The 26,414-nt window shown below is 43.6% G+C and overlaps 1 protein-coding gene across 1 annotated transcript in view; it reads right to left on the bottom strand.

The window, feature by feature from the left end:
• MAD1L1 (mitotic arrest deficient 1 like 1) overlaps positions 1–26,414 on the bottom strand; it is a 1,314,438-nt gene that overhangs the window by 749,799 nt on the left and 538,225 nt on the right. The window contains exon 14 of the mRNA XM_030212095.1: positions 6,564–6,652. Within this exon, the coding sequence (XP_030067955.1) occupies positions 6,564–6,652 (89 nt within the window). The remainder of the gene's footprint in view (positions 1–6,563; positions 6,653–26,414) is intronic.

Raw genomic sequence — 26,414 nt, 5'->3', positions numbered from 1 at the left:
TAAATAAATAAATGCGGTATGTGAAATCCCATTATCAATAACTAATGTAGATGGGCAGAGAAAGACAGCAAAACCTATCATTTTCTATGTTTTCTAAACACATTTGGGCTCCGATTTACTAACCTGCATCAAAGTGCTTCAATGCAGTTTAACACATGAGAAAAAGCAAGTCCTAATATTCTCTGTAGGGCCTATTTACTAACTTTATGCTTAATTCATATTAATGCGCACTAATGTGCATTAACACATTAAAACAGCAAGACAAATTAATAAACGAGGGCCTCGGTTACTAATTCATTCCTGGTTTAACAAGGTCTCTAATGAATGTTTAGTAGGAATGTGCATTCATTAGCAACCATTTGGTTCACTAAGGTGCCTTAAATAAATTGAATTTACATACACTAAATTTATGTATATTTAACTATGAAGAAAAAAAGCACAACTTAAGGCCCAGTTGTGCTTTTTTTAATTGTATGCTTTTTGTTTTTACTGTACACTCTCTCTTTTTGCTTTATTTAACTACTAGTAAAAGAGGCCCGTTTCAGAGCAAATGAAACGGGCGCTAGCAAGGTTTTCGTCGCCAACACCCCCCCTCCCTGGCCAACCCCTTCGTTGTTCTGCCATTGCTCCGCCCCCAACGTCATGACGTTTGACGCGAGGGCAGTGCCCGGAGCGATTCCCCCCCCCCCCCCGCGTCCCTGCCTCCCTCCCTGCCAACCCGTTCGTTGTTCTGCCATTGCTCCGCCCTCGAGGGCGGGGCCCGGAGGGATTTTGATGGCTTCACCACCAAGAACCTTCGAACCTTTTTGAAGGAAGTCAGGGCTTGGCTTCACTGACGTCAGTGTCCTCAGAACGTTGAGGGTGAGTTTTATTATAGTAGATGAATAAATATATGTGCAAGCGATTTCCATGTACTAAAAAGTTCTAATGCAGTTTTTTTAAATGTTTAACATAAATGTGTGACAAGAACAAAATTAAAAAAGGAACAAAAACATGGAAATAAAGACAACATTTTGTAAAACTGAACTGGATTTTTTTTTTTTTTTTTTGCCTATGCAGAGGTAGGTTTCAGAGAGTTTATGCCAAGAAGAGCAGTTTGATCTAGCGATATTGACATTTAATACATCCCAATTTCCTGGACTATTGCTATGTAACCTTGCTCCTTTGGGATTTTTGTGCAAAATATAAAATTTCTTCACATGTTTAAAAATAAACTGCATTCATGATTTGTCTAAACATCACACTATTATCCCTGTCTATACAAAACTGTATTTAAAATGCAATTCCGAAAAGTTAATCAGTTCGGAGGGGTGGGGGTGCCTTGAAATAGAGTTTACAAAGGTGAAGGAGGACACCACTTTTTTTGCAGCTCTGGCCCCCTTTAGAGAGGTTCCAGAGGAGGATCGGACTATGTATTGGTGGCCAAATGTTCCCAAGAAGCAGAATAACACAGCTTGCAAGGTTGATCTGAAGTTGCACTATTCATTTATGGGAGTCACTAACTTGCAGTACTGATTTACCACTCGTTAGTAGGAGACTACAAAGTACATAAGTATTGCCATACTGGGACAGAGTGAAGGTCCATCAAGCCCAGCATCCTCTTTCCAATAGTGGCCAATCCAGGTCACAAATACCTGGCAAAATCCCAAAAAAGTACAACACATTTTATGCTGCTTATCCCAGAAACAGCGGATTTTCCCCAAGTGCAATTTAATAATTGTCTATGGGCTTTTCCTTTAGGAAGCCGCCCAAACCTTTTTTAAACTCTGCTAAGCTAACTGCCTTTACCACATTTTCTGGCAACGAATTCCACAGTTGAACTACATGTTGAGTGAAGAAAATGATTCTCCGATTCGTTTTACATTTACTACTTTGTAGCTTCATCGCATGCCCCCTAGTCCTAGTATTTTTGGAAAGCGTAAACAGACGCTTCACTTCTACCCGTTCCACTCCACTCATTATTTTATAGACCTCTATCATATCTCCCCTCAGCCTTCTTTTCAACAAGCTGAAGAGCCCCAGCCGCTTTAGCCTTTCCTCATAGGGAAGTCGTCCCATCCCCTTTATCATTTTCGTTGCCCTTCTCTGCACCTTTTCTAATTCCACTATATCTTTTTTGAGATGCGGTGACCAGAATTGAACACAATATTCGAGGTGCGGTCGCACCATGGAGCGATACAAAGGCATTATAATATCCTCATTTTTGTTTTCCATTCCTTTCCTAATAATACCTAACATTCTATTTGCTTTCTTAGCCGCCACAGCACACTCAGCAGTTTACTCCGATGGTAAACAGCTAAATGTTATCGCAACCTGTAGCTCAACATTTGACCTCTTTTTTAAAAAAATGGTCAGAAAGTAATGACTAACTTATTTTATTATTTATTAGGATTTATTTACCGCCTTTTTGAAGTAATTCACTCAAGGCTGTGAGAATAGATCAAACATGAGCAACAGGCACTTACAGCTGTAAAAATATTCGAAAAACAATACAAAGTATGGCATGGTATACTACTTGCAATGACAACACAATACGTAATAGAACATTATAATTGGTAGTGAGGGGTAAGGCAAAGTTGTAACATATAGATGAGTACGAAAGTAGGAAGAATTAGAAAGCAAGGTGATTGATTTGAAGAAAGTTACACGCGAGGGTCAGAGAGATGGTTAAATATTATCTCAGCTAGGGTAGGAATAGGTAAACCTGTCCCGCTGCAGTATGTGCAGCCCGAGTCAATCCTTGTGTGTGTGAGTGAGACTAACAAGTTAGTTACTTCTTCCGTTAAAGGCTTGGTTGAAGAGCCAAGCTTTCACCTGCTTCCTGTAGTAGAGGTAACTTACTAAACAAGGAATAGAACCGGGTATTTTATTCCCTTTTTTGCAAGGAATCAAACTGTTAAATTTGTTGGTTCTGTGTTTGGTTCCCCCTTACCAATGTAGTTGCTGCTAATGTCAATAACAATTTGTTAACAGGTAACCAGAATAATGGCGTGAACAGATAGGCTGAAAAAACTGAACAATAGTTTCAGATAAAGAAAGGGTGAAATTTGTTCTTACCTACTAAATTTCCTTTCCTTGATTCCAGCTGTACCAAATTCAGACTAACAGGTTACGCCACCTTACCAACAGATAGAAGCAAAGACCTGAGGTTTCCAGTCAGTGGCGTCGCAAGGGCAGCTGACACCCGGGGCAGGTCGCCGCTGCGCACCCCCCCCCCCCCCGGGTGCAGCGCGGCGCACCCCCCCCCCCCCGAGAACATACCTGGAAGGCGGTGAGGGGCGGGTGGGAGAGCCAATCCGCCGAGTGCACGCTGCTAGGGGGTGTCGGCGCCTCGCTAATTCCCTGCTCTCTCTGCCCCGGAACAGGAAGTAACCTGTTCCGGGGCAGAGAGAGCAAGGAACCAGCGAGGCGCCGACACCCCCCAGCGGTGTGCACCCGGGGCGGACCGCCCCACCGCCCCCTTCCTACGCCACTGTTTCCAGTGACATAGGCAGTATGAGTGGTGCAGCCTGGGACTGTTACAAGAAATTATTTATTTTGGGGAAAATAGCTCTAGAGCGCACTCGCTACTGTTTATAATTTAAGAGCAGGTGCTGTATTTATAAGTTTTAGGATATTAATTTCTCCACCAATCACCAAAGGTGATAATTGCAATAAATTAAATAAATTAAGTATATATAAAAGATACCATATACTCAGAACACAAGGAGACCGTATTTTTAGCTTCAAAAAGGTTGATTTAATATACAATTGCACACGAGAGGTAGGTTTTAAGAGATCTTTACAGATAATCTGTGCTTAAGTAAGGCAAAGTAGAGTAGCAGGTCTAGATCAAAAGTTATAACTTACAAAGCAGTCTGTTGCAAAGCATTTTGTGGTCCATTGAAGAGCCATGAGGCAGGTGGACTGCAGATCAGGAGCAAGGCATCTGCAGACCCCAAAGAGAGCAGCAGGTCCCAAGAGGAGGCAGGTTCCAAGAGCGCGAGCTGGGCTGTTTCCAGGCCTTTTATAATGTTAGCAGAGAAGCATGGTGTGTGCATGTCCTGGATATTTTGCAAGGCATTATGGTTAATGTAGTCTGTTCACATGACCACACTATAAGTCCTTCCTTTCTGCACATGTCTGAAAGCTGATGGGAGGGGCAGGTATACCTTTGACAAGCAAATGTCCTGTTTATGGTTTCCCCTCTGAAGTCTTTGTCTTCAATGGGCTCTCCAGACTTTCGGTCTCTTGGGTCTTTGGTTTTCAGAGATGTCCTGATGAGCGTCCAGGTACCCACCTTTTGTTCAGTCTTTTTAGGTGGGAGGGCAGAGAGAGTTATATATCTCTCTTTTGTCTTTGTTAAGTGTTTGAAATTAACTATCCCTGCTATCAGAAGTTCCCAGAAAAAGGGATGGGGAGAGAGGGGCTTGAAATGAAACTATTTTCTCTGCTGCAGTGTCAAATATATAAAAGATACACAAATATATTGGTGTATATATAATCCAGCAAAATATAATAAACTGATACCATTACAGGACTTGCCAGTATTTCAATGAAAAACCTGATATATATAACTCTCTTTTGTTTCTTGTTTTTTTTTTTAAACCACAATAAGAATAAGAAAGCCACAGGGAACCTTTGAGAGAACAACTGAGATTAAGGGGCCCTTTTACTAAGCTACGGCAAAATCTGGGCTTAACGTGTGCTAGAGGATGTGGTAACAGTGGTTAGCGTATCTGGGTTTAAAAAAGGTTTCAATCACAAAAATGTGCTCCAGACAACATTTTTTCTTTTCTCCTTCAATTTATTACAAACAAATCCCCCCTCTTATACACATGCATTCACTATTTACAAAATAAGCTCCACAAAAATTAACACTTTTTATACATGTTATACACCCAGCCCGTCACTTATCTCTTTTCAGTATTTTCCCCTCATTCTTATCCCGTGCTGATAGTTCATATGTGTTACCTGATCATCTAGTCCAAATTTCAAATTTTAAAAAAGGTTTGACAAGTTCCTGGAGGAAAGGTCCATAGTCTATTATTGAGATGGACATGGAGGAAGCCACTACTTGCCCTGGGATTGGTAGCATGGAATGTTGCTACTAATTGGGTTTCTGTAAGTACTTGCGACCTAGATGGATCACTGGTGTGATCCAGTACGGCTATTTTTGTTAGGAAAGGGGAGAAAGACTGAAGGGGGATAGGTGACACCTGTCTATTCTTTTTGATATGCTTTTTATATTAAAAGCTATGGGGGCAATTCTATAACTGGGTGCCACAAATTTGGCACTTGGGTACAGAGTGCCAAGTGTCAATTCTAAAACGGTTTTAAGTGCCCAAACTCCGTTATAGCACCCTTGCAATTATGTACTAAGCGAGTTGTGTGCTAAAATTATAGAACATCCCTTACCACTTACACACCTAACTGTAACAGTCACACATATAAGTTCTAGTATTCTGTAACTTAAAGTATGCAATTGATGTCTTAATGTAAGCGCCAAGTCATACAATAAGGGAGTGTGTTTTGTTCTGGCCCAGGTGTTTTTTCTTGTTCCTTTGGAGTCAGCCTCTATTAAGGGGTGTTTCAGGTTTGATTTTAAGGGTTGTTCTGGATTTGGTTTGCAGGTCAGGTAGGATTGTTATTTTAAATCATTTATTTATAATTTTTCATTTTACAAGGGTCATTTGCAAACAGTAATACAGAGATGACTGTACATTAATACAATATTAGAGGAAATCAATCTAAACTAGATAAATGGATTATATACAATCTTTCTCTTTCTTAGACCACAAAATAAATAGGGAGTGAAACAAGACAAGGAGATCAATTAAACAACAGTAAACAAAGAAAACGTGGTATTAACCTGATTATCCCCAGTTATTATTTATCTGAATCATTATTCCACATTGATCGTCTGGTTTGCTTCTTCAAACCCAAGACGGCGTATAGTCAATTAATTTCGTTGGAAACATACTTATTGTCCAATATTAGTGGAAATAATACACCTGATTTCATTTTTTTCTCTTTTAAAACCAGAAATTATTTAACAATACAAATACTTGAATCTCTAATCCAATTCCCACTGATTAAGGTAATCCCAGTTTCACAGGCTTCACTCCTTTTGAATTAATATATTAAGAGGAATCATTTCAGAGGAAAAAAACATTAGGAGTCATACCCGGAACTCTGGGAAAACAACAATCTCGATATTAATCATCTGTAATATTATTCATTTTGTTCAAATTTTTCTGGTCTATTATCATTTTCAAAATCTTAACCATTTCCTACTCCTGTAGAACTTCATTTGCTGTATCAATTGGTCAGGTAGGATTGTAATGTGGAGAGTTTTGATATTTACGATGTTGCTACTATAAACTGCTTTGAATATATATATTTTTTTTTAAACACAAACAACATTAAAAGCAACATTCTCTTCGTTCCACTGCTAATGTTAAAACTCTTTTTTCTATACTTCCTTTCTATCTTCACAGAGTTCTGAATTGTCACTAGTGTCCTGAACAGCAGGTCAGTGATTATAAAAACCAAATACTTCAGCCCTAAAGCTCTCATCTCACCTGAGAGAGTTCACCTCCTCATTGGTAACAAAAGCACTCTGATCCATGACGCCCATCTGAGATTTTAAGATGTTCATTTCGGCTTCCAGCTGTTGGAAAAGTGAAGATGTTTAAGTAAGCCATCATGAATAGACGTACATATACGACCCATACAAACAAAAAAAGCAACACTGGGCCTTCAAAGACTAGGACAACAGGAGTACTCTATTGACATGTGACCCGACACGGGCCGTGTTTCGGCGTCAGGTCAAAATTATATTTCTGCAGTGGATAAATTGTGTAGGTCAAAAGCCTCAACACATTAAGGTGTTGTTATACAAAATATTCGCTACAGCGCGAAAAAGTGGGCTCTTGAAAAAGCCTTCTCCTGTGCACGAATAGCCAATAGCTGTTTTAATCGGCTGTTCGTGCACAGGAGAAGGCTTTTGCAAGAGCCCACTTTTTCGCGCTGTAGCGAATATTTTGTATAACAACACCTTACTGTGTTGAGGCTTTTGACCTACACAATTTATCCACTGCAGAAATATAATTTTGATGCCGAAACACAGCCTGTGTCGGGTCACATGTCAATAAAGTACTCCTGTGTCCTAGTCTTGAAGGCCCAGTGTTGCTTTTTTTTGTTTGTATACTTTGGTTGTATGCTGTTTTACCCTCTCTGTTTGTGTCATATACAACCCATAGAATTCATATACACATAGGGGTCCTTTTACTAAGGTGCACTGAAAAATGGGCTGCGCTAGTGTAGGCGCGTGTTTTGGGCGCAAGCAGATCTATTTTTCAGCGCACCTGTAAAAAAAGGCATTTTAAAAAATTTTTGCCGAAAATGGACGTGCGGCAAAAGAAAAATTGGCGCGTGTCCATTTTGGGTCTGAGACCTTACTGCCGTCCGTTGACTTAACGGTAAGGAGGCATATTTTCAAAGCACTTTGGGAGGCTAAGTTCCATAGGTTTCTATGGAACTTTGGGAGGCTAAGTGCTTTGAAAATGAGCTTGATAGTCTCAACGTGTTAACCGTGCAGTAATTGTCTACACATGTAGAATGACGATTACCGCCCGGTTTCCGCCGCGCGCAGGAAAATAAAAAATTATCTCCAGCCACACTTAGCGGGCGTACGTAAAAAAAAGAAATTACCGCCCGGGCCACATCGTAGCTGGGCGGTAACTCCAAACTGATGTGCATAGGACGTGAATACCTGCCTACGCAGCTTAGTAAAAGCGTCCCATAGTCTCTAGATCAAAGGCCAGTCTTTCTGCACCCAATACTACTACATATAAAGAAGAAAACGTAATCCTTGTACTTGAATTCTGACCTCTCATCCTTTATTCTACCTGCCACTTCTTCTCAAACGCAGGGGGAAAGCAAATCCAATTTCCAAGTGACAATTACCAGGGCAAGGAGGAAACTTGTTTGTCACAATATACATGAAATAGAAGAGTGACTTCTCAGGACTGACTCACTTAAAGTAAGAGAAATCTCTGGCGGGGGTTTTGCTTCTCCAGGTTACCTCCGCTTCCCATTAATGTCCAATCCTTCTCAATAGACTCCCTGGGCTGCACGTAAATTAGATAGTTCTACTTTTCACATATTGGATCAGTCAAAACTTCAGCTTTCATCTCCTTTTACCAAATGAGACAGAGAAAAGCCAGTTTCTGTCAGTTCATGCCTCCTTCCTAGTCATTACCTGGGGCCCCCTTGCTAAGTTTAGAAACACTTCCACTTGAATATAAGAAAATGTAACAATACCAAGAGCAATGAATGAATCCCCTTCAAGCCTAGACAGCATAATCTCTCTAAAACCCATCTGCAGGTGACATACCCCAGGCTCCGGCATCTGCCGCATACCATGATCAAAGGAGCTGCTGCATCAGCAGCTCTTGCAAGACTACGCATTAAAGTCTAACAGAAATTGCACAAAAGCACAACTAAAGACTGTTTTTAGTTGCTGTTCAGGCAAATAGGGACTAGGAAAGCAATGTGCGCCTGCACTGATAAAACTGATGCATAAGACAGAGGTACGTTAATGCACTAAACACTGCCAAGTCCAAGAAAGAGATATGTTATGCTACCAGATTCCTATAAAGCCAAGCAAAGGGATGATTTTAAATCCCAAGAAAGACCAAATGGAGCTATCGAGTATATCTAATGACTAAAAAGTTGGTAAATAACAGATACGGTGGATGCGTGGAACGGGCTTCCTGGTGGAGGCGGTGGAGACGATACTGTATCCGAATTCAAGAAAGCGTGGAACTCAGAGAAAGGAGATAGAGGATGGTGTGGATAGACCATTTGGTCTTTATTTGCAGTCATGCTTCTACACGGAGCAACATGAGACCAGGGAGATATTTTCCAAGTAAGCGCCAACCTGATTTTCTTCAACATGCACTTGGCTTTCTCTTTCCAAGCCAGCGAATCGGGTAAAGCACCAGCTCGGTTCAAAACTCTGCTGCCCGTCTCGTCTTCCGCCAGGGTCGCTTTACTCATACTACCCCTCTCCTCAAGTCGCTTCACTGGCTCCCTATCCGTTTTCGCATCCTGTTCAAACTTCTTCTACTAACCTATAAATGTACTCACTCTGCTGCTCCCCAGTCTCTCTCCACACTCGCCCTTCCCTACACCCCTTCCCGTGCACTCTGTTCCCTGGATAAATCCTTCTTATCTGTTCCCTTCTCCGCTACTGCCAACTCCAGACTTTGCTCCTTCTGTCTTGCTGCGCCCTACGCCTGGAATAGACTTCCTGAGCCCCTAAGTCTTGCCCCATCCTTGACCATCTTTAAATCTAGATTGAAAGCGCACCTCTTTAACATTGTTTTTTGACTCGTAACCACTTGTATCCACTCGCCTCCACCTACCCTCCTCTCCTCTCCTCTTTCCTCTACACATTAATTGATTTGTTTGCTTTATTTTTTGTCTACTAGATTGTAAGCTCTTTGAGCAGGGACTGTCTTCCTTCTATGTTTGTGCAGCGCTGCATACGTTTTGTAGCGCTATTGAAATGCTAAATAGTAGTAATAGTACTCCTTGTTTTCCAAAATTTTGGTGCTATCATGTTGGCAGTTCTTGCATTTGACGTAAGCCCTGAATTATGGTCCATCAGCTCCCTGCTCTGTGATCTCAACTCATCTAGTCCTGAGAGTCATAGGGCAAGCACAGGGGACCACTATACATTTCTAAGTATAAATCATGCAGACATGCCACAGTTGATGATCCCTGTCAACGTACTTATGGGCATTAGAATTTACCTTTAGAGTTTCCTCCAAATGAAGTCCATGAGAGATTTCTTAAGCTATGTTATTCTCTTTTTAGAAGGAGAACCGTCAGTCTGGCAGGGATGGTGGAGGAAAGGGAAGGAAGAGTTTTTCTATTCTACTTTTCCAGAAATGTACGAGGTGCCAGCTAGCTGGGTGGTCTTCACTAATCGTTTTTTAAATTGGGGCCACTATGGATCCAAACGAGCTGAAGGAGGGCTACCAAATATCTCCCCATATGGGGTTGCAACACCGCTGACCAGGGTGTGTCAATGACATCCGTACCTTCTAGCTCAAACTTTTCATTAGGGTGTCCTCAAGGAAGTGGGCGTTTCCAAACGCATTTTCTTCTTCTCTTGAGAAATGCTTTGTCCTTTAAGCATACAGCTTTTTCACCCATCCACTTCCCTTTTTCTATCACAAGCTTAGGTAGTGAGGCTGAGAGTAGCGGAATGATGATGGCGGTCGACCCAGGACCTTGCACTGAAGAACACTGATTTAACTAAACTGGAACAGTCTTAAGCGGATTTAGCACATCCTCTGCATATAGCAGTATACTCTCCAGACACATCAGTTAGATTGAGCTTTCTGTCTTTTGATTAAATCCCAGTATGCTATTACACAAAGAAATTAAAATAGCATACTATTTATTTGAAGGGACAATTAGTTTTATGTGAACCTCTTCACTACTTCATAAATTAAGACTTAATAATGTTGCCATCAAAACTGTTGCAATGCTACCACCTGCTATTCAGTTTCTGAAACATTCATGAGCGACCATGTCTCCAGACCTATCTTTACGAAGCAGCTGGTATTTGCATATATATTTGTGTCATGCTGAACTAAACAAGTATACTCTGGAGGAAAGGAGAAACAGGGGTGATATGATACAGACGTTCAAATATTTGAAAGGTATTAATCCGCAAACGAACCTTTTCTGGAGGTGCGAAGGCGGTAGAACGAGAGGACATGAAATGAGACTGAAGGGGGGCAGACTCAAGAAAAATGTCAGGAAGTATTTTTTCACAGAGAGAGTGGATGCTTGGAATGCCCTCCCACGGGAGGTGGTGGAGGTGAAAATGGTAACGGAATTCAAACATGCGTGGGATAAGCATAAAGGAATCCTGTGCCGAAGGAATGGATCCTCAGGAGCTTAGTCAAGATCGGGAGGCGGGGCTGGTGGTTGGGAGGCGGGGATAGGGCTGGGCAGACTTATACGGTCTGTGCCAGAGCCGGTGGTGGGAAGCGGGACTGGTGGTTGGGAGGCGGGGATAGTGCTGGACAGACTTGTACGGTCTGTGCCAGAGCCGGTGGTTGGGAGGCAGGGATGGTGGTGGGGAGGTGAGGATAGTGCTGGGCAGACTTATACGGTCTGTGCCTGTGCCAGAGCTGGTGGTTGGGAGGCAGGGATGGTGCTGGGGAGGTGAGGATAGTGCTGGGCAGACTTATACGGTCTGTGCCTGTGCCAGAGCTGGTGGTTGGGAGGCAGGGCTGGTGGTTGGGAGGCGGGGATAGTGCAGGGCAGACTTATACGGTCTGTGCCCTGAAGAGCACAGGTACAAATCAAAGTAGGGTATACACAAAAAGCAGCAAATATGAGTTATCTTGCTGGGCAGACTGGATGGACCGTGCAGGTCTTTTTCTGCCGTCATCTACTATGTTACTATGTGTCAGATTTTTATATATCCTAGGAAAATCCATACAATGGATAGAGTACTCTGCCATCATTAAATCCTGATGTCGGAAGATGCACAGAATATTATGGGTATCCAACTGCTCAAAAGCCTAGATTTAGCAGATACTCTTGTCCACATACAGACATTGTCAAAACGTTACCATAAGAAAAACCAGAATGCTATCAGTTTGGACACTTTAAAAATCCTCTCTATCTCATATTGTCTAACATGACAACGGAGGCCTTAAAACCTAACACATTCAATCTCAAAAGTTCCGTCTAAGCTAATAAAACAGTGGTCAGAAAAATACCAGAATATCAAGGCATCAAAGATCATTTGCTAACCCCTAAACACTAATTTTTCAAGGTCCTTTAGTAGTGCAACAAACTATTCTCTCTGCATTTTTTACATTATATATTAATATTCAGTAAAATCAAATGCCCAATTCTGTCATACAAGCTATCCATAAAAATATACAGCAAGTCCAAACCAATTTTATGGCTGCCTTGTATCTACATATTGGCAATGGAGTCGATTACTAATTTATTTTATCAACATCTATATTTTGCATGATGAAAACGGCTGGTATTCAGTGGATTACAATATAATCAACGAACAATAAATAAAATACACAGTAAAAGAATTAAAAATCAAAATGCAATCCTTATACTGCATCTGAAATCAAATCTAAATATGACAGAACATATACTGAATTTTGTATCACTCAAAGGCTTGAGCAAACAACAAAAAGTTTTACTATTCCTGAAACAATTAACAATCACGCTGTGTTCTCAAAGAGACAGGAAGGGAATTCCATGGTTTCTTATGGGTTTGTATAAAGTGCTGAGTATATCTAGCTGCACTGCAGAAATCACAAGTTAACAGTAATAGTGATAGCAGTAGAGGTGCAGCCCAGCATCAGAAAATGCAGCGTTACAGATAGCAGTTTGGACAAAAGTTGCAGGGGGAATCAGGAACTGGTTGCACCAGAAAGTCCCAAAGTTTGCATTTGTATCAATAAGGCCAATGTTTCATAAGGACATAAGAATCGCCACACTGCCACAGGGGTCCTTTTACTAAGGTGCGCTGAAAAATGGCTTGTGGTAGTGTAGGTGCATGTAGGATCATTTTTCAGCGCACCTGCAAAAAATGCCTTTATAAAATTTTTACCTAAAATGGATGTGCAGCAAAAATTGCCGTGTATCCATTTTGGCTCTGAGACCTTACTGCCAGCCACTGACCTAGCAGTAAAGTCTCACACGGTAACCGGGTGGTAATGACCTACGTGCGTCTGTAAATAAAAATTATTTTTCAGACACGTGTATCGGACGCGCGCAAAAAATGAAACTACCGCAAGAGCCACTCCATTTTGGAGCGAATTGGGCATGCGCTTACGCGGTTTAGTAAAAGGGCCCCCCCCAGTATCCTATTTCTAACGGAGACCTATCCAGTAACCAACAGAATCCCAAAATGCAGCAAGGTCCCATGCTACTTATCCCCCAGTTAACTGTTGCATTCAGGTAACCTGGACCTCACTAATCGATGCTCAGAAAACCTGGGTACAGATTCTAAATGCTGTTCACTGACCAACTGCTAAGAAATGTAGGGTAGCTAAATACTGTACAGGGAAGTCCAATGATGCATCCTGCAGCACGACAGAAATCTTGCAGTGGAGTTCTGAACCAATCAGCAAGGCTTTTAAAGACGACACAGAAAGGCCGGGATACAGAGCATTAAAACAATCAAAGTACTAATGGATGTGGACCAGCACAAAACTCAGTAGTAGAGAATGACATGGGGACCCGCAGTAACTGCGAGGACGGGGCGGGGACAAACTTTGTCCCTGTCTCATTTTCTACTTTGAAGCCTGTTAATGAACTGGACAGTTTGAGTGATGCAGACAACGATATTTTGATTTTTTTGGAAAAACAAGCAAACATGCTGGCTGCAACTAGCAAAATTTGCATGGGGGGATCCTGTACATCCTGCTACCAGCACATCTTTTTTTTTTTTTTTTTTTGTTACATTTGTACCCCGCACTTTCCCACTCATGGCAGACTCAATGCGGCTTACATGGGGCAATGGAGGGTCAAATGACTTGCCCAGAGTCACAAGGAGCTGCCTGTGCCTGAAGTGGGAATCAAACTCAGTTCCTCAGTTCCCCAGGACCAAAGTCTGCCACCCTAACCACTAGGCCACTCCTCCACTGTTATTCTACGTGGAATGTTGCTATTCCACTAGCAACATTCCATGTAGAAGTCGGCCCTTGCAGATCACCAATGTGGCTGCGCAGGCTTCTGCTTCTGTGAGTCTTACTGCACGTACGTGCAGGATGTCAGACTCACAGAAACAGAAGCCTGCGCAGCCTTCTACATGGAATGTTGCTAGTGGAATAGCAACATTCCATGTAGAATCTCCAATAGTAGCAACATTCCATGTAGAATCTCCAAGAGTAGCAACATTCCATGTAGAATCTCCAATAGTATCTATTTTATTTTTGTTACATTTGTACCCTGTGCTTTCCACTAATGGCAGGCTCAATGCGGCTTACATGGGGCAATGGAGGATTAAGTGACTTGCCCAGAGTCATAAGGAGCTGCCTGTGCCTGAAGTGGGAATCGAACTCAGTTCCTCAGTTTCCCAGACCAGAGTCCACCACCCTAACCAATAGGCCACTCCTCCACTCCACTTTTCTTCTGAGAAGACATCTTCTATTGCAGGAAAGGATTGTGGAAGACAGGAGAGCTAGATTGAATCCTGAGATTGATGATGACTTCTTATTCATCCACAGATTAAAAAATCATAACAGTGCTTCATAGGGCATATTTCTCCCCTCTAGGGCATACAGAACGGGTTGTATTTTATATCCCTGGATATTTTAACAGGGTGGATTGGGATTCCTTGGGGTAGAAGAAATCAGCTATTGTTGGGGCTGGAAGGGTAGAGGGTGGTGGTGAAGAAGCTTATTATAGATGCTCACTGTTATTGCTTTCTATTTGTACAGATTTAAATATAAAATCATAATTGTTCAAGGCTTCTGCAGATGAGGACAGAGCCCATGGGGACGGAGCGGGGACGGGGCAGTGACAGAACCTGCGGGGATAGGGCGGAGACGGAGAGAAGGCCTGCGGGGATGGAGACAGAAGCTGCGGAGAAGGGGCGGGAATAGAGACAGAACCTGCAGGGACGGGGCGAGGATGGGGCGGGGACGGAGACAGAACCTACAGGGACGGGGCAAGGACAAACTTTGTCCCCGTGTCATTCTCTACTCAGTAGATGAGCCAGAGTGTTTAGTTTGCCTAACCAATCATAACTTTTAAAAAAAGCCTTTTCAACAACGTTTCCGATATGAACTTTTAATGGCAGTTGGGAATCCAAATTTACACCCATGTTCTTAACCAGGGGCCCTTTTACAGCGGGAGGGTTAATGCACAGATAGTGCATGCCAAAGCGGCACTACTGCCGTGACAGCACGGGCGCCCAGCGGCAATTCTGAAGTTAGCGAACACTGTTTCCCATGGTAGAATATAGTTTTCTATTTTCAACTGCATTCCTGGCAGTAATCAGCAGCGTGGTCACATTAGCGCGCGTTCCATGATTATTGCACTAGTAGTGTGTGAGCCCTCACTGCTAGGTCAATGGGTGGCGGTAAAGGCTCAGGCAGTAAATAGCCGTGTGCTACTTTTCATTTTAGCGCATGGCCATTTACGGTCCCAATAAAAAAAAAAAAAAAAACACTTTTTTCCTGGCCGCAGTAAAACAAAATGGCACAACACACGCCAATTTCACACGTCCAAACTACCGCAGGCCACTTTTTACCGCTGCTTAGTAAAAGGGCCCTTCAGTTTTGCATTACGACGCTTGAGTAATGCAGAAAGACTAATGCACAGGAACTCAGGGGCCCTTTTACTAAGCCGCGTAAGCGTCTACGTGCGCCCAACGCACATCAAAATGGAGTTACCGCGTGGCTCTGGTGGTAATTTCATTTTTGCCACGCATCTGATACGCGTGGCCAAAAAAAATCATTTTTATTTTCTGCCATACGTAACGGAGGCACACGCCAAGTGGCATTTGATGCGCATAGGTCATTAGTGCCCAGTTACCATATAAGACTTTACTGCTAGGTCAATGGATGACGGTAAGGTCTCAGACCGAAAATGGACGCGTGGCAATTTTCATTTTGCTGCACGTCCATTTTTGGCAAAAAGTTTTAGAAAGCATTTTTGTAGGTGCGCTGAAAAATAATTCTGCGTGTGCCCAAAACACACATCTACACTACCGAAGGCCATTTTTCAGCACACCTTAGTAAAAGGACCCCTCAGTCTTTATGATCGGCACAAGTTTATTCCACGTTAATCTAGGCTATCACCAGGGGAAAACAATCATTTAACTGAACTCTGATCTCATCCCATGGTTTTCAGTATCATCATTACGCTGATGACGCCCAGATCTACCTCTCCACACCAGAAATCTCAGCAGGAATCCAGGCCAAAGTATCAGCCTGCCTGTCTGACATTGCTGCCTGGATGTCTCACCGCCATCTGAAACTAAACACGACCAAGACTGAGCTTCTTATTTTTCCCCCTAAACCAACCTCTCCTCCTCCCCCACTCTATTTCTGTGGATAACACTCTCATCCTTCCTGTCTCATCAGCTCGTAACCTTGGGGTTATCTTCGACTCCTCCCTCTCCTTCTCTGCACATATTCAGCAGACTGCTAAAACCTGTCATTTCTTTCTCTAAAATATCACCAAAATTCGCCCTTTCCTTTCTGAGCACACTACCAGAACCCTCATCCACTCTCTTATCACCTCTCGCTTAGACTATTGAACTTGCTTCTCACAGGTCTCCCACTTAGCCATCTCTCTCCTCTTCAATCTGTTCAAAATTCTGCTGCATGACTAATATTCCGCCAGTGTCGTTATGCTCATATTAGCCCTCTCCTCAAGTCACTTCACTGGCTTCCTATCCATTTCCGCATACAGTTCAAACTCCTCTTATTGACCTATAAGTGCATTCACTCTGCAGCTCCTCAGTACCTTTCCACTCTCCTCTCTCCCTACATTCCTCCCCGGGAACTCCATTCACTGGGTAAATCTCTCTTATCTGCACCCTTCTCCTCCACTGCTAACTCCAGACTCCGTTCCTTTTATCTTGCTGCACCATATGCCTGGAATAGACTTCCTGAGCCAGTACGTCAAGCTCCATCCCTGGCCGTCTTCAGATCTAGGCTAAAAGCCCAATTTTTCATGCTGCTTTTAACTCCTAATCCCTAATCACTCGTACAGTACCCATGTTGTGAAATAATGAAAGCCATTTTTAAATGTGACCGACATGCGGCATGTTTCGCAGATGCTGCGTCAGGGTCAAGTCCACTGTAATCCTCAGTAACATTGCAGAGATGGGGGGGATTTATCAAGGAAGAGTTAGTTGGATGAAATTTGAACTGATACCCCCTCCCCTTTCTCAAAGAAGATATAGCATTACTCCTTACTCAAGAATCTATAAACTCAAGAGGGCGTAAAGAAGATACACTGGTAACAAAAGGTCCTTTTTTTTTTTTTTAAGAGGGTCTCATAAATGGAAACACTAATAAGTAAAAAACAGATAGATTGGTACACTTAGTTTATTGCAATCTATTGCCTATTTTCATGATACCCTGAAGCTACTAGACGAAATTTTGGCCACTGGACTTGGATATAGTCTGAAGACAAATTCAACTCCAAAGATAAGTGTTTTTGTGAACTGTTAATGATGTTGAAATTAAAAATATTGGAGGGAAGGTTTTTTCTATGCCTATGACGATTTGAAAGCTCGTATTGACCTTGATCACACGTAGAGCTATTCGAGGCTTTTTCCTTCTTTTTCTATGAGCTATAGTTAAGGCTATAAACATATATATACAATATTGCTGGAGATTTTTTTGGTGTTGATTTGTTGAGTGTGTCTCCATACAATCCCCTGTTTACTGATTACAGTGAATAAAAAACAGATCTAATATTACAAGCAAGCACTATGCAATTGTGATGGCAAAAGAGTCAAACCTCACATTTATTCCTCAGGAGTGTAAGTGTGTGGAGGCGGGGGGGGGGGGGGGGGGGGTGGTAGTAAGCAGGGAGACCAGTACTCGAATTTCCTCTATAACCCTCCTAATGCTGAATTCTCTCCCAGACCAAGGGAAAAAAGAATAGCAGACTCGCCACTCTGTGCTCTAAAATGTTGCTATTTATTAACAAGCCGATAAGATTATCACACCAAGAAATGTTTTCCTCAATTTTCTGATTATGCTGCTTATCTGCAGTCCAGCTCAGTCTAGTCCATCAGAGCCGACTGGAAGAAACAGGAAGCATCCTATATATATAATTGTAAGACTGTAAATCGAGGGTCCACAGCAGAACTTAATTCCAGTCTGCCTCTGTCATGAAAGCAAATTCATTATACACTTCCTCGCTTCCCATCTCCACTAGAACGTTGAGGAGTTTGTTATTATTTTGTGCTTTTTTTGGGGGGGAGGGGGGGGGGCGGTATGTGGATAGCATCCGAAGCTGAAGGGCTGTAGAATATCACATTCATCACACTCTTGGCCTTGAGTTAGACTGCCACCTGCTCACTGACAAGGCCAGATAAATCAAGGAGACGGCTGCTGTTGGTTGGGGAGGGGTAGAAAAGGTCAGAGTCTAAAGCAGTTAAATGTATATAAGATTGTTGAAATAAGGAGGACCAGAGACTTTCTGACAATCTGTGGGGCACTGGAGGTTACCTTCTCTCAAGAGAACACGGAAAACAAAGTTAGAGGAACCACACAAAGACCACATGGCTTAGCTTATAAAATCTAACTCAAGCATTTATACAAGAGTGCAAACATGATATAAAGAGGGAATGAGTGAAGCATATTTTATACATTTCCTGTAAATCCCATAGTTCTGTTCCTCACTATGCTTTTGTTTTTATTTGCCCTTTTTTTTTTAATTTCATCTAGAACACTTTTATACTAGTAATGGTTACTGCAGTGTACTTTAAGTGGGTATATTCTGGAAATGCATGGGGGGGGGGGGGGGGGGGAACAATACATTTCAGAATGCAGCTACCCAATTGAACACTGGTTGTCTGTGCAAGACAAGCGATGGACCTTTATGACACAAGTTACATTAGTTACTAGTTATGGATAGTGTTACCATATTTTGTCCCCCCAAAAGGACACATGCCCTGCCCCCACCACACCCCGCCCCTTTCATACCCCACCCCACCCCCTCCCCCCTGTCACACACCCCGTCACCCCCCTCCCCTTACTACTGACCTGGTGGTCTAGTGACCTCTTCGGGGCAGGAAAGAGCCCCCTCTTTCCTGCCCGGAGCGCTACCCTGCATGCATCCTTCCTCCTGTTGGTGATCTCGGCGCCGATTCAAAATGGCTGCCGAGAGTTGAAGTCTCGCGAGGTCACTTCAACTCTCAGCGGCCATTATGAATCGGCGCCGAGATCACCACCAGGAAGGATGCATGCAGGGCAGTGCTCCGGGCAGGAAAGAGGGGACTCTTTCTTGCCCCGAAGGCGGAAGAGGTCAGTAGACCACCAGGGCAGTAGTAACTAAGGGGAGGGGAGGGGAGGCTAGCAATCTGCCCGTTTGTCCGGATTTCTGGGCAGATTGGCAAAACCCGCCTGGCTGCCCGGTAAATCCGGACATATGGTAACTCTAGTTATGGAGAGGGCCAAAAAATGGGAATTGACTTTCCATGTACACAAGGGTTACCGCCCAGCCTGGCTACAGACCCCTCCCCCCCTTAGCTGATATAGGCCAAGAAAAGAATTTGTTTCAAGTCAGAACTGCTTACCATCTGATCCCTCTAGTCATGAGGTTCAAAAGGACACAGAATCAGAGGGAACATAATAACAGCATCAATCAACCAACACCAAAGGAAGTGAAGCGAGCAGTAGAGAAAGACAGGGGTGATTGCAGTACGAACAATATTTGACCATGTGGGAACTGTGTACCATAAGAAGCATCATATGACAGAACTTCTCATTTGATGACCTGTGATGAAGGCAGCGAGGTCAAACACAACTTGTCAATAATGTTACTTCCATCATTTCACTTTGTGGCCCACTTCACTTCCTTTGGTGGTTGATTAGGTTTGAAAAGGACAATACTCCGGTGGTCCCACAGATATGAAACGTCCTTTCTCTCGAGATGCTCCAAAACACAAATTTGACATTTAGAAAACAAATACAGTCCATGTTCCCTAATGGGAGAGATTTTTCTCCCCCCTCATGCTACATGTTATAAACATGGTCTAAAGTAAAGATGCCTACTGTCCCCTCCTCAGCTGCGGCAAGAACACAGGCCTCTAGTGGACGTACATCTGAGCCTAAAGAGGAACCTTCCAAAATCTCTAAAACTTTGTCCTGCTGAGAAAGCAAAAAGGGCAAAACAAGCTAACTGCCATACTCATGCAGCAGGCTCCACAAACTCCACATCAGCATTATCGCTATGCTCACATTAGCCCTCTCCTCAAGTTACTTCATTGGCTCCCTATCCATTTCCGCATACAGTTCAAACTCCTCTGATTGACTTACAAGTGCATTCACTCTGCAGCTCCTCAGTACCACTCCACTCCACTTTTATCTCTCCCTATAATCCTCCCCGGGAACTCCGTTCATTGGGTCAATCTCTTTCATCTGTACCCTTCTCCTCCACTGCCAACTCCAGACTCCGTTCCTTTTATCTTGCTGCATCATATGCCTGGAATAGACTTCCTGAGCCAGTACGTCAAGCTCCATCCCTGGCCGTCTTCAGATCTAGACTAAAAGCCCACTTTTTTTGATGCTGCTTTTAACTCCTAACCCCTAATCACTTGTACAGTACCCATGTATGTTTTATCATTCCCACCTTAGTAATTACCTTATCCCTTATTTGTCCTGTTTGTCCTGATTGGATTTATAAGCTCTTTCGAGCAGGGACTGTCTCTTCATGTTCAAGTGCACAGCGCTGCGTACATCTAATAGCGCTATAGAAATGATAAACAGTAGTATAGCAGCTGGCTAAAATGCTGAAGGACTAAGCCTCCCGAGCTCCTCTTCTACTGCATGACCCTCCCCACTGCCCCTGGCGAAGCAGGGGAGGGAATCCCCTGGCCAGACATCAACCGCAAAGCCAAGAGCTTTAGGAGTCTAGCCTAATACAACAGTGCTCTCTTTCAGGAAACAGTTAAAGGCCTTTTTTAATCAACTGGCTTTTGAGGGTCCTTGATTTTGCTCAGTAATGATTTTACTATGTATTACTGACGCTGTGTGTGTTTTTGTCTATTATGTTGATATTATTGTGAATCCATATTTTTCCACTTGTAGCGACTGACAAAACAGACTGTTCTGTAAGTGAATATCGCGCTGATCGATGCAAAAGAAAAAAGAATGGAAAAGTAATGCTGCCCGGATCAGACTTTTGTTTTGCAAAGTTAAGCAATAAGTTTGGCTAAAAGAAGACAGCCAGCCTAACAAAATCTTCTTTGCATTATACTTATTTGTGGGTTGCGATCCAGGAGGAGAAAAAAGTTTAGAAATGGCCCGCAGCTGAAAAATGATTACCTGACTCGGAGAAGGTAATCTAAGCAAATTCTCTCTCAATCATACTCTTATTGTGAGTATCTAGGCAAACTCATCAACCTACATGAACCGGTCCTAATTTTAAAACCAACACTGATGTGGTTATACAATCTCAAAAACGGCAGTTCATTCCACAGCTGAAGCACTCAAACTTAAGCAATTTTTCCTTCAACTGAGTTTAAATTAGACCACAAACCTATTATGTTACTGGAGACCATTTCCACAGCAATCCTTAACAGGCTACTGTAATCAGTAAACAAAGAAAAAGGCTCATTGCTCATCCATGGAGAAATGCTTCTTCGGCTGGACACGGAGCAGAGATAAATATGTCCTGACTGCACAAGCAGCAGTACAAAGGAATGAACTATGAACGGTCCAACATAACTAAAGATTGTCGTTTTAACACATGTACATGCAAGTAATTACATCTTAATGTGAAATAAAATGAATTTCCCAATCTCAAAAATCTGACGTGGTCATGTTTCAGCTTATGCCTGCATCGGGCTCTAATTATGCAAAAATGCCTTTAGATACCATATCCTTTATCACTGTCAAAATTCAAAAACAGAGGACGTCGAATGCCAAGAAAGACAAATGGAAAAAAAAAAAGTCATCAAATGGCATAAACAAGTTATAGAACAGTGATGGCGAACCTATGGCACACGTGCCAGAGAGGGCACGCAGAGCCCTCTCTGTTGACACGCGCACCGTCGCTTCACCCACCGGAAGTCCGTTCCCTCCTCCCTTCGAGTTCCAGACCCCCTCTCTCCAAATTTTAAAAGTCATCTATTTTACCTTGTCAGGGTTAGGGCGGCAGCATGAAGGCTCGGTGCTTAGTTCCGTTTTCCCTTCTCTCTCTCTCAGCTCTGGTCCCGCCCTCATTTCCTGTTTCCACAAGGGCGGGGCCAGAGCTGAGAGAGAGAGAGAAGGGAAAACAGATTTAATCTTTAAAAATGCAAAAACCCGAAGGAACGGTACAATTTAGGGAGCGAAGAACTTTTCTGCATAAAAGAGGAGCGGGGGGGGACTTGGATGTGATCATATGTGATGATCTTAAGGTGACCCAACAAGTTGAAAAGGCAAAGGTAAAAGCTAGAAAGATGCTTGGATGCATAGCAAGAGGACTGGCCAGTAGGAAAGAGGAGGTGATACCCCTGTATAAGACTCTGGTGATAGCTCATTTAGAATTTGAGCTGTACCAAATATTCGTAATCAAACTGATTCAGCCCCGAATACATTATTTGTATTCGGCCGAATAGTGATTTCAGTTTGAATGCAAATAATCCGAGGCTCCACTGTGCACACTCTCCCTCCTGCCACACCTCACAAAACCCCTTTTCGTTCCTTCCCACTCACCTGCTCAACCACTGCCAGTGGGGATTGCCTGTTTAGCCCAGCCTCTTTGTTGTAAAAAGTCCGGCAGAATCAGTGACGGTTGGGGGAAGCCCACTCCCAGGGACTGGAAGCATTGCCGGCAGGACAGACATTGGTGTTCCTTGATTGGCTGCCACCTGGGAAGGATTGCCGCCGCTCACCCCCCCCCCCCCCCCCCCCCCCGGGGTGCAGTACCGCCAAACACATACACCCCCGGGTGCATTGATCTTACCTCCTGAGGTGTTGGGGAGAGCAGTAGCACGGCCGTCGGCTCCGCCGGTTCCTGCTCCCTCTGCCCCGGAACAGGAAGTAACATCAAAGGGAGCAGGGAACCAGCGGATCAGACAGTCGAAAGGCTGCTCCTTGCACCTGGGCGGATCTCCCCGCCCTCAGTACGCCACTGAGCAGAGCCAGCCCCTGCAGTGATGCCAGCAGCAGTCCTGCTGTCTGATTGGGCACAGGAGAGCTGGGACTGGGGAAAGTGCCGCTAGGTAGGCGTACCCCCTGCCAGCTGAAATCATGTTGGGCTCTGGAGCAGCTCTAAACTCTTGAGTGCAGACGGAGAGAGCCTGTGCAGCAGTTCTAATGTTAAAAAAACTGTGTGTAGCATGACTGTGGTTGAACAGCTAAGGGGAAAGAACTAAAGTGGGGTGGGGAACAGGATAACTGCATCTGATTTCACGTTGCTTCTTTTATTTTTTATTATATTAAAGGTCAATGCCCATTATTTGTATTTGGCTGAATAATGTTTTTCATTATTCGTATTTGGTCGAATAGTAAAATATGCTATTTAATACAGCTCTATTTGGAATATTGTGTATAATTCTGGAGACCGACCTTCAAAAAGATACAAATAAGATGCAGTTGGTCCAGAGAGTGGATACTAAAGTGGTCAGTGGTCTTCGTCATAAAGCGTATGGGGACAGACTTAAAGATCTCAATATGTGTACTTTGGAAGAAATGCAGGAGATATGATAGAGACACTTAAATACCTTCTGTGGCATAAATGCACAGGAGGCGAATCTCTTTCAACTGAAAGGAAGCTCTGGAACAAGGGGGAATAGGTTGAAGGTGAAAGAGGACGGTCTCAGAAGTAACCTGAGAAAATACTTCTTCACAGAAAGGGTGGTGGATTCATGGAACAGCCTCCAGATGGAATTGGTGATGAAATCTAAATTCAAGAGAGTTTGGGACAAGAACATAGGATCTCCAAGGGAGTGATCGGGAGAGTAGATGGCATGGATGGGCAGACTGGATAAGCCATATGGTCTTTATCTGCCTTCATTTTTCTATGTTTCAGCTTTGCATATATAGCTTTTACCTAACATAGTAACATAGTAAATGACGGCAGAAAAAGACCTGCATGGTCCATCCAGTCTGCCCTACAAGATAAACTCATATGTGCTACTTTTTGTGTATACCTTACCTTGATTTGTACCTGTCCTTTTCAGGGCACAGACCTTGTAAGTCTGCCTAGCACTATCCCCGCCTCCCGCCACCGGCTCTGCCACCCAATCTCGGCTAAGCTCCTTAGGATCCATTCCTTCTGAGCAGGATTCCTTTATGTTTATCCCACGTGTGTTTGAATTCTGTTACCATTTTCATTTCCACCACCTCCCGCGGGAGGGCATTCCAAGCATCCACTACTCTCTCCGTGAAAAAATACTTCCTGACATTTTTCTTGAGTCTGCCCCCCTTCAATCTCATTTCATGTCCTCTTGTTCTACCGCCTTCGCACCTCCGGAAAAGGTTCGTTTGCGGATTAATACTTTTCAAATATTTGAACGTCTGTATCATATCACCCCTGTTTCTCCTTTCTTCCAGAGTATACATGTTCAGGTCATCAAGTCTCTGCTCATATGTCTTGTAACGCAAATCCCTTACCATTCTCGTAGCTTTTCTTTGCACCGCTTCAATTCTTTTTACATCCATCGCAAGGTACGGCCTCCAAAACTGAACACAATACTCTAGGTGGGGCCTCACCAACGACTTATACAGGGGCATCAACACCTCCTTTCTTCTGCTGGTCATACTCTCTCTATACAGCCTAGCAACCTTCTAGCTACGGCCACCGCCTTGTCACACTGTTTCGTCACCTTCAGATCCTCAGATACTATCACCCCAAGATCCCTCTCCCCGGCCGTACCTATCAGATTCTCCCCGCCTAACACATACGTCTCCCGAGGATTTCTATTCCCTAAGTGCATCACTTTGCATTTCTTCGCATTGAATTTTAATTGCCAAACCTTAGACCATTCTTCTAGCTTCCTCAGATCCTTTTTCATGTTTTCCACTCCCTCCCGGGTGTCCACTCTGTTACAGATCTTAGGAAGAAGGTTTCTAAAACAGACCTCAGACTAATTCCCTGCATTCAGGGCTGGATTAAAATTATATTGGGTCCTTGGCAAATGTGTCTGTGTGCCATCCTAACATGGACACCTCCCCAGATTTCACCATTGCCTCCCTCCCTCCCTACATCTCACCTCTCCAGAAGTAGAAGGGAAAAGTGCAGAACCTAGCTGTGAGTATGATAGCAGTAATGAGTATGTGCCTAACTTCTGAATGTAGTCAGGAAGTCAGCTTGTTCTTTCCTGTTGAGCTAATGGAGATCTTTTACACCTTGATCTGTTTGTGCACAACTCTGGCCTGCTGCAGACCCTTCACACTTTTCCCATTCTTCTTAAATTCCTACTCCTTTTCAACAATCCCTCTCCCCCTAAGCCCCTCACTCGCTCCACTGGGTATTTCCAAGGCACTCTGCACAGCTCAGCTTCCCCCCAGTTTTTGTAGCTCAGTCCCTCCTTCCTGTGAAAAGGAAGCTTTCCCATTGGTTGTGTCTTATCACATTCCCTGAACTGGAACGGGCAGGATTAAAAAGCTACGAAGGCTAAACGCAAAAAATATACAAATACTTAGGCAACCTTCTCGCTTTGAGACAGGTAATTTACAAACTTGTAGAATCCTGAAAATCCTAGCCTCCTGAATCCTGAGCTCATCTGACAGTGCACCCCCCCAAAAAAAAAAAAAAACCCAAAGCTTTGGGCCCTAGGCACATGCCTGTACCATCATCTGGCTCACCTTATATTCCATCCATCCTATGAGCTGATAGACCACTACAGACAGTAGCAGGCAGTGCTTCAATTTTAAGATGGTCCCTGGAGTATTGTGTTCAATTTTGGAGGCCGTATCTTGTTAAGGATGTAAAAAGAATTGAAGCGGTGCAAAGAAAAGCTACGAGAATGGTATGGGATTTGCGTTACAAGACGTATGAGGAGAGACTTGATGAAGTAAACATGTATACTCTGGAGGAAAGGAGAAACAGGGGTGATATGATACAGACGTTCAAATATTTGAAAGGTATTAATCCGCAAACAAACCTTTTCCGGAGATGGGAAGATGGTAGAACGAGAGGACATGAAATGAGATTGAAGGGGGGCAGACTCAAGAAAAATGTCAGGAAGTATTTTTTCACGGAGAGAGTAGTGGATGCTTGGAATGCCCTCCCGTGGGAGGTGGTGGAAATGAAAATGGTAATGGAATTCAAACATGCGTGGGATAAGCATAAAGGAATCCTGTGCTGAAGGAATGGATCCTCAGGAGCTTAGTCAAGATCGGGAGGCGGGGCTGGTGGTTGGGAGGTGGGGATAGTGCTGGGCAGACTTATACGGTCTGTGCCAGAGCCGGTGGTGGGAAGCGGGACTGGTGGTTGGGAGGCGGGGTTAGTGCTGGGCAGACTTGTACGGTCTGTGCCAGAGCCGGTGGTTGGGAGGCAGAGCTGGTGGTTGGGAGGCGAGGATAGTGCTGGGCAGACTTATACGGTCTGTGCCCTGAAGAGCACAGGTACAAATCAAAGTAGGGTATACACAAAAAGTAGCAAATATGAGTTATCTTGTTGGGCAGACTGGATGGACCGTGCAGGTCTTTTTCTGCCGTCATCTACTATGTTAAGTAATGATG

This window comes from Microcaecilia unicolor, chromosome 8, assembly GCF_901765095.1.
Source record: "Microcaecilia unicolor chromosome 8, aMicUni1.1, whole genome shotgun sequence".
Lineage (NCBI taxonomy): Eukaryota > Metazoa > Chordata > Amphibia > Gymnophiona > Siphonopidae > Microcaecilia > Microcaecilia unicolor.
This window is presented reverse-complemented; position numbering and strand designations above follow the sequence as displayed.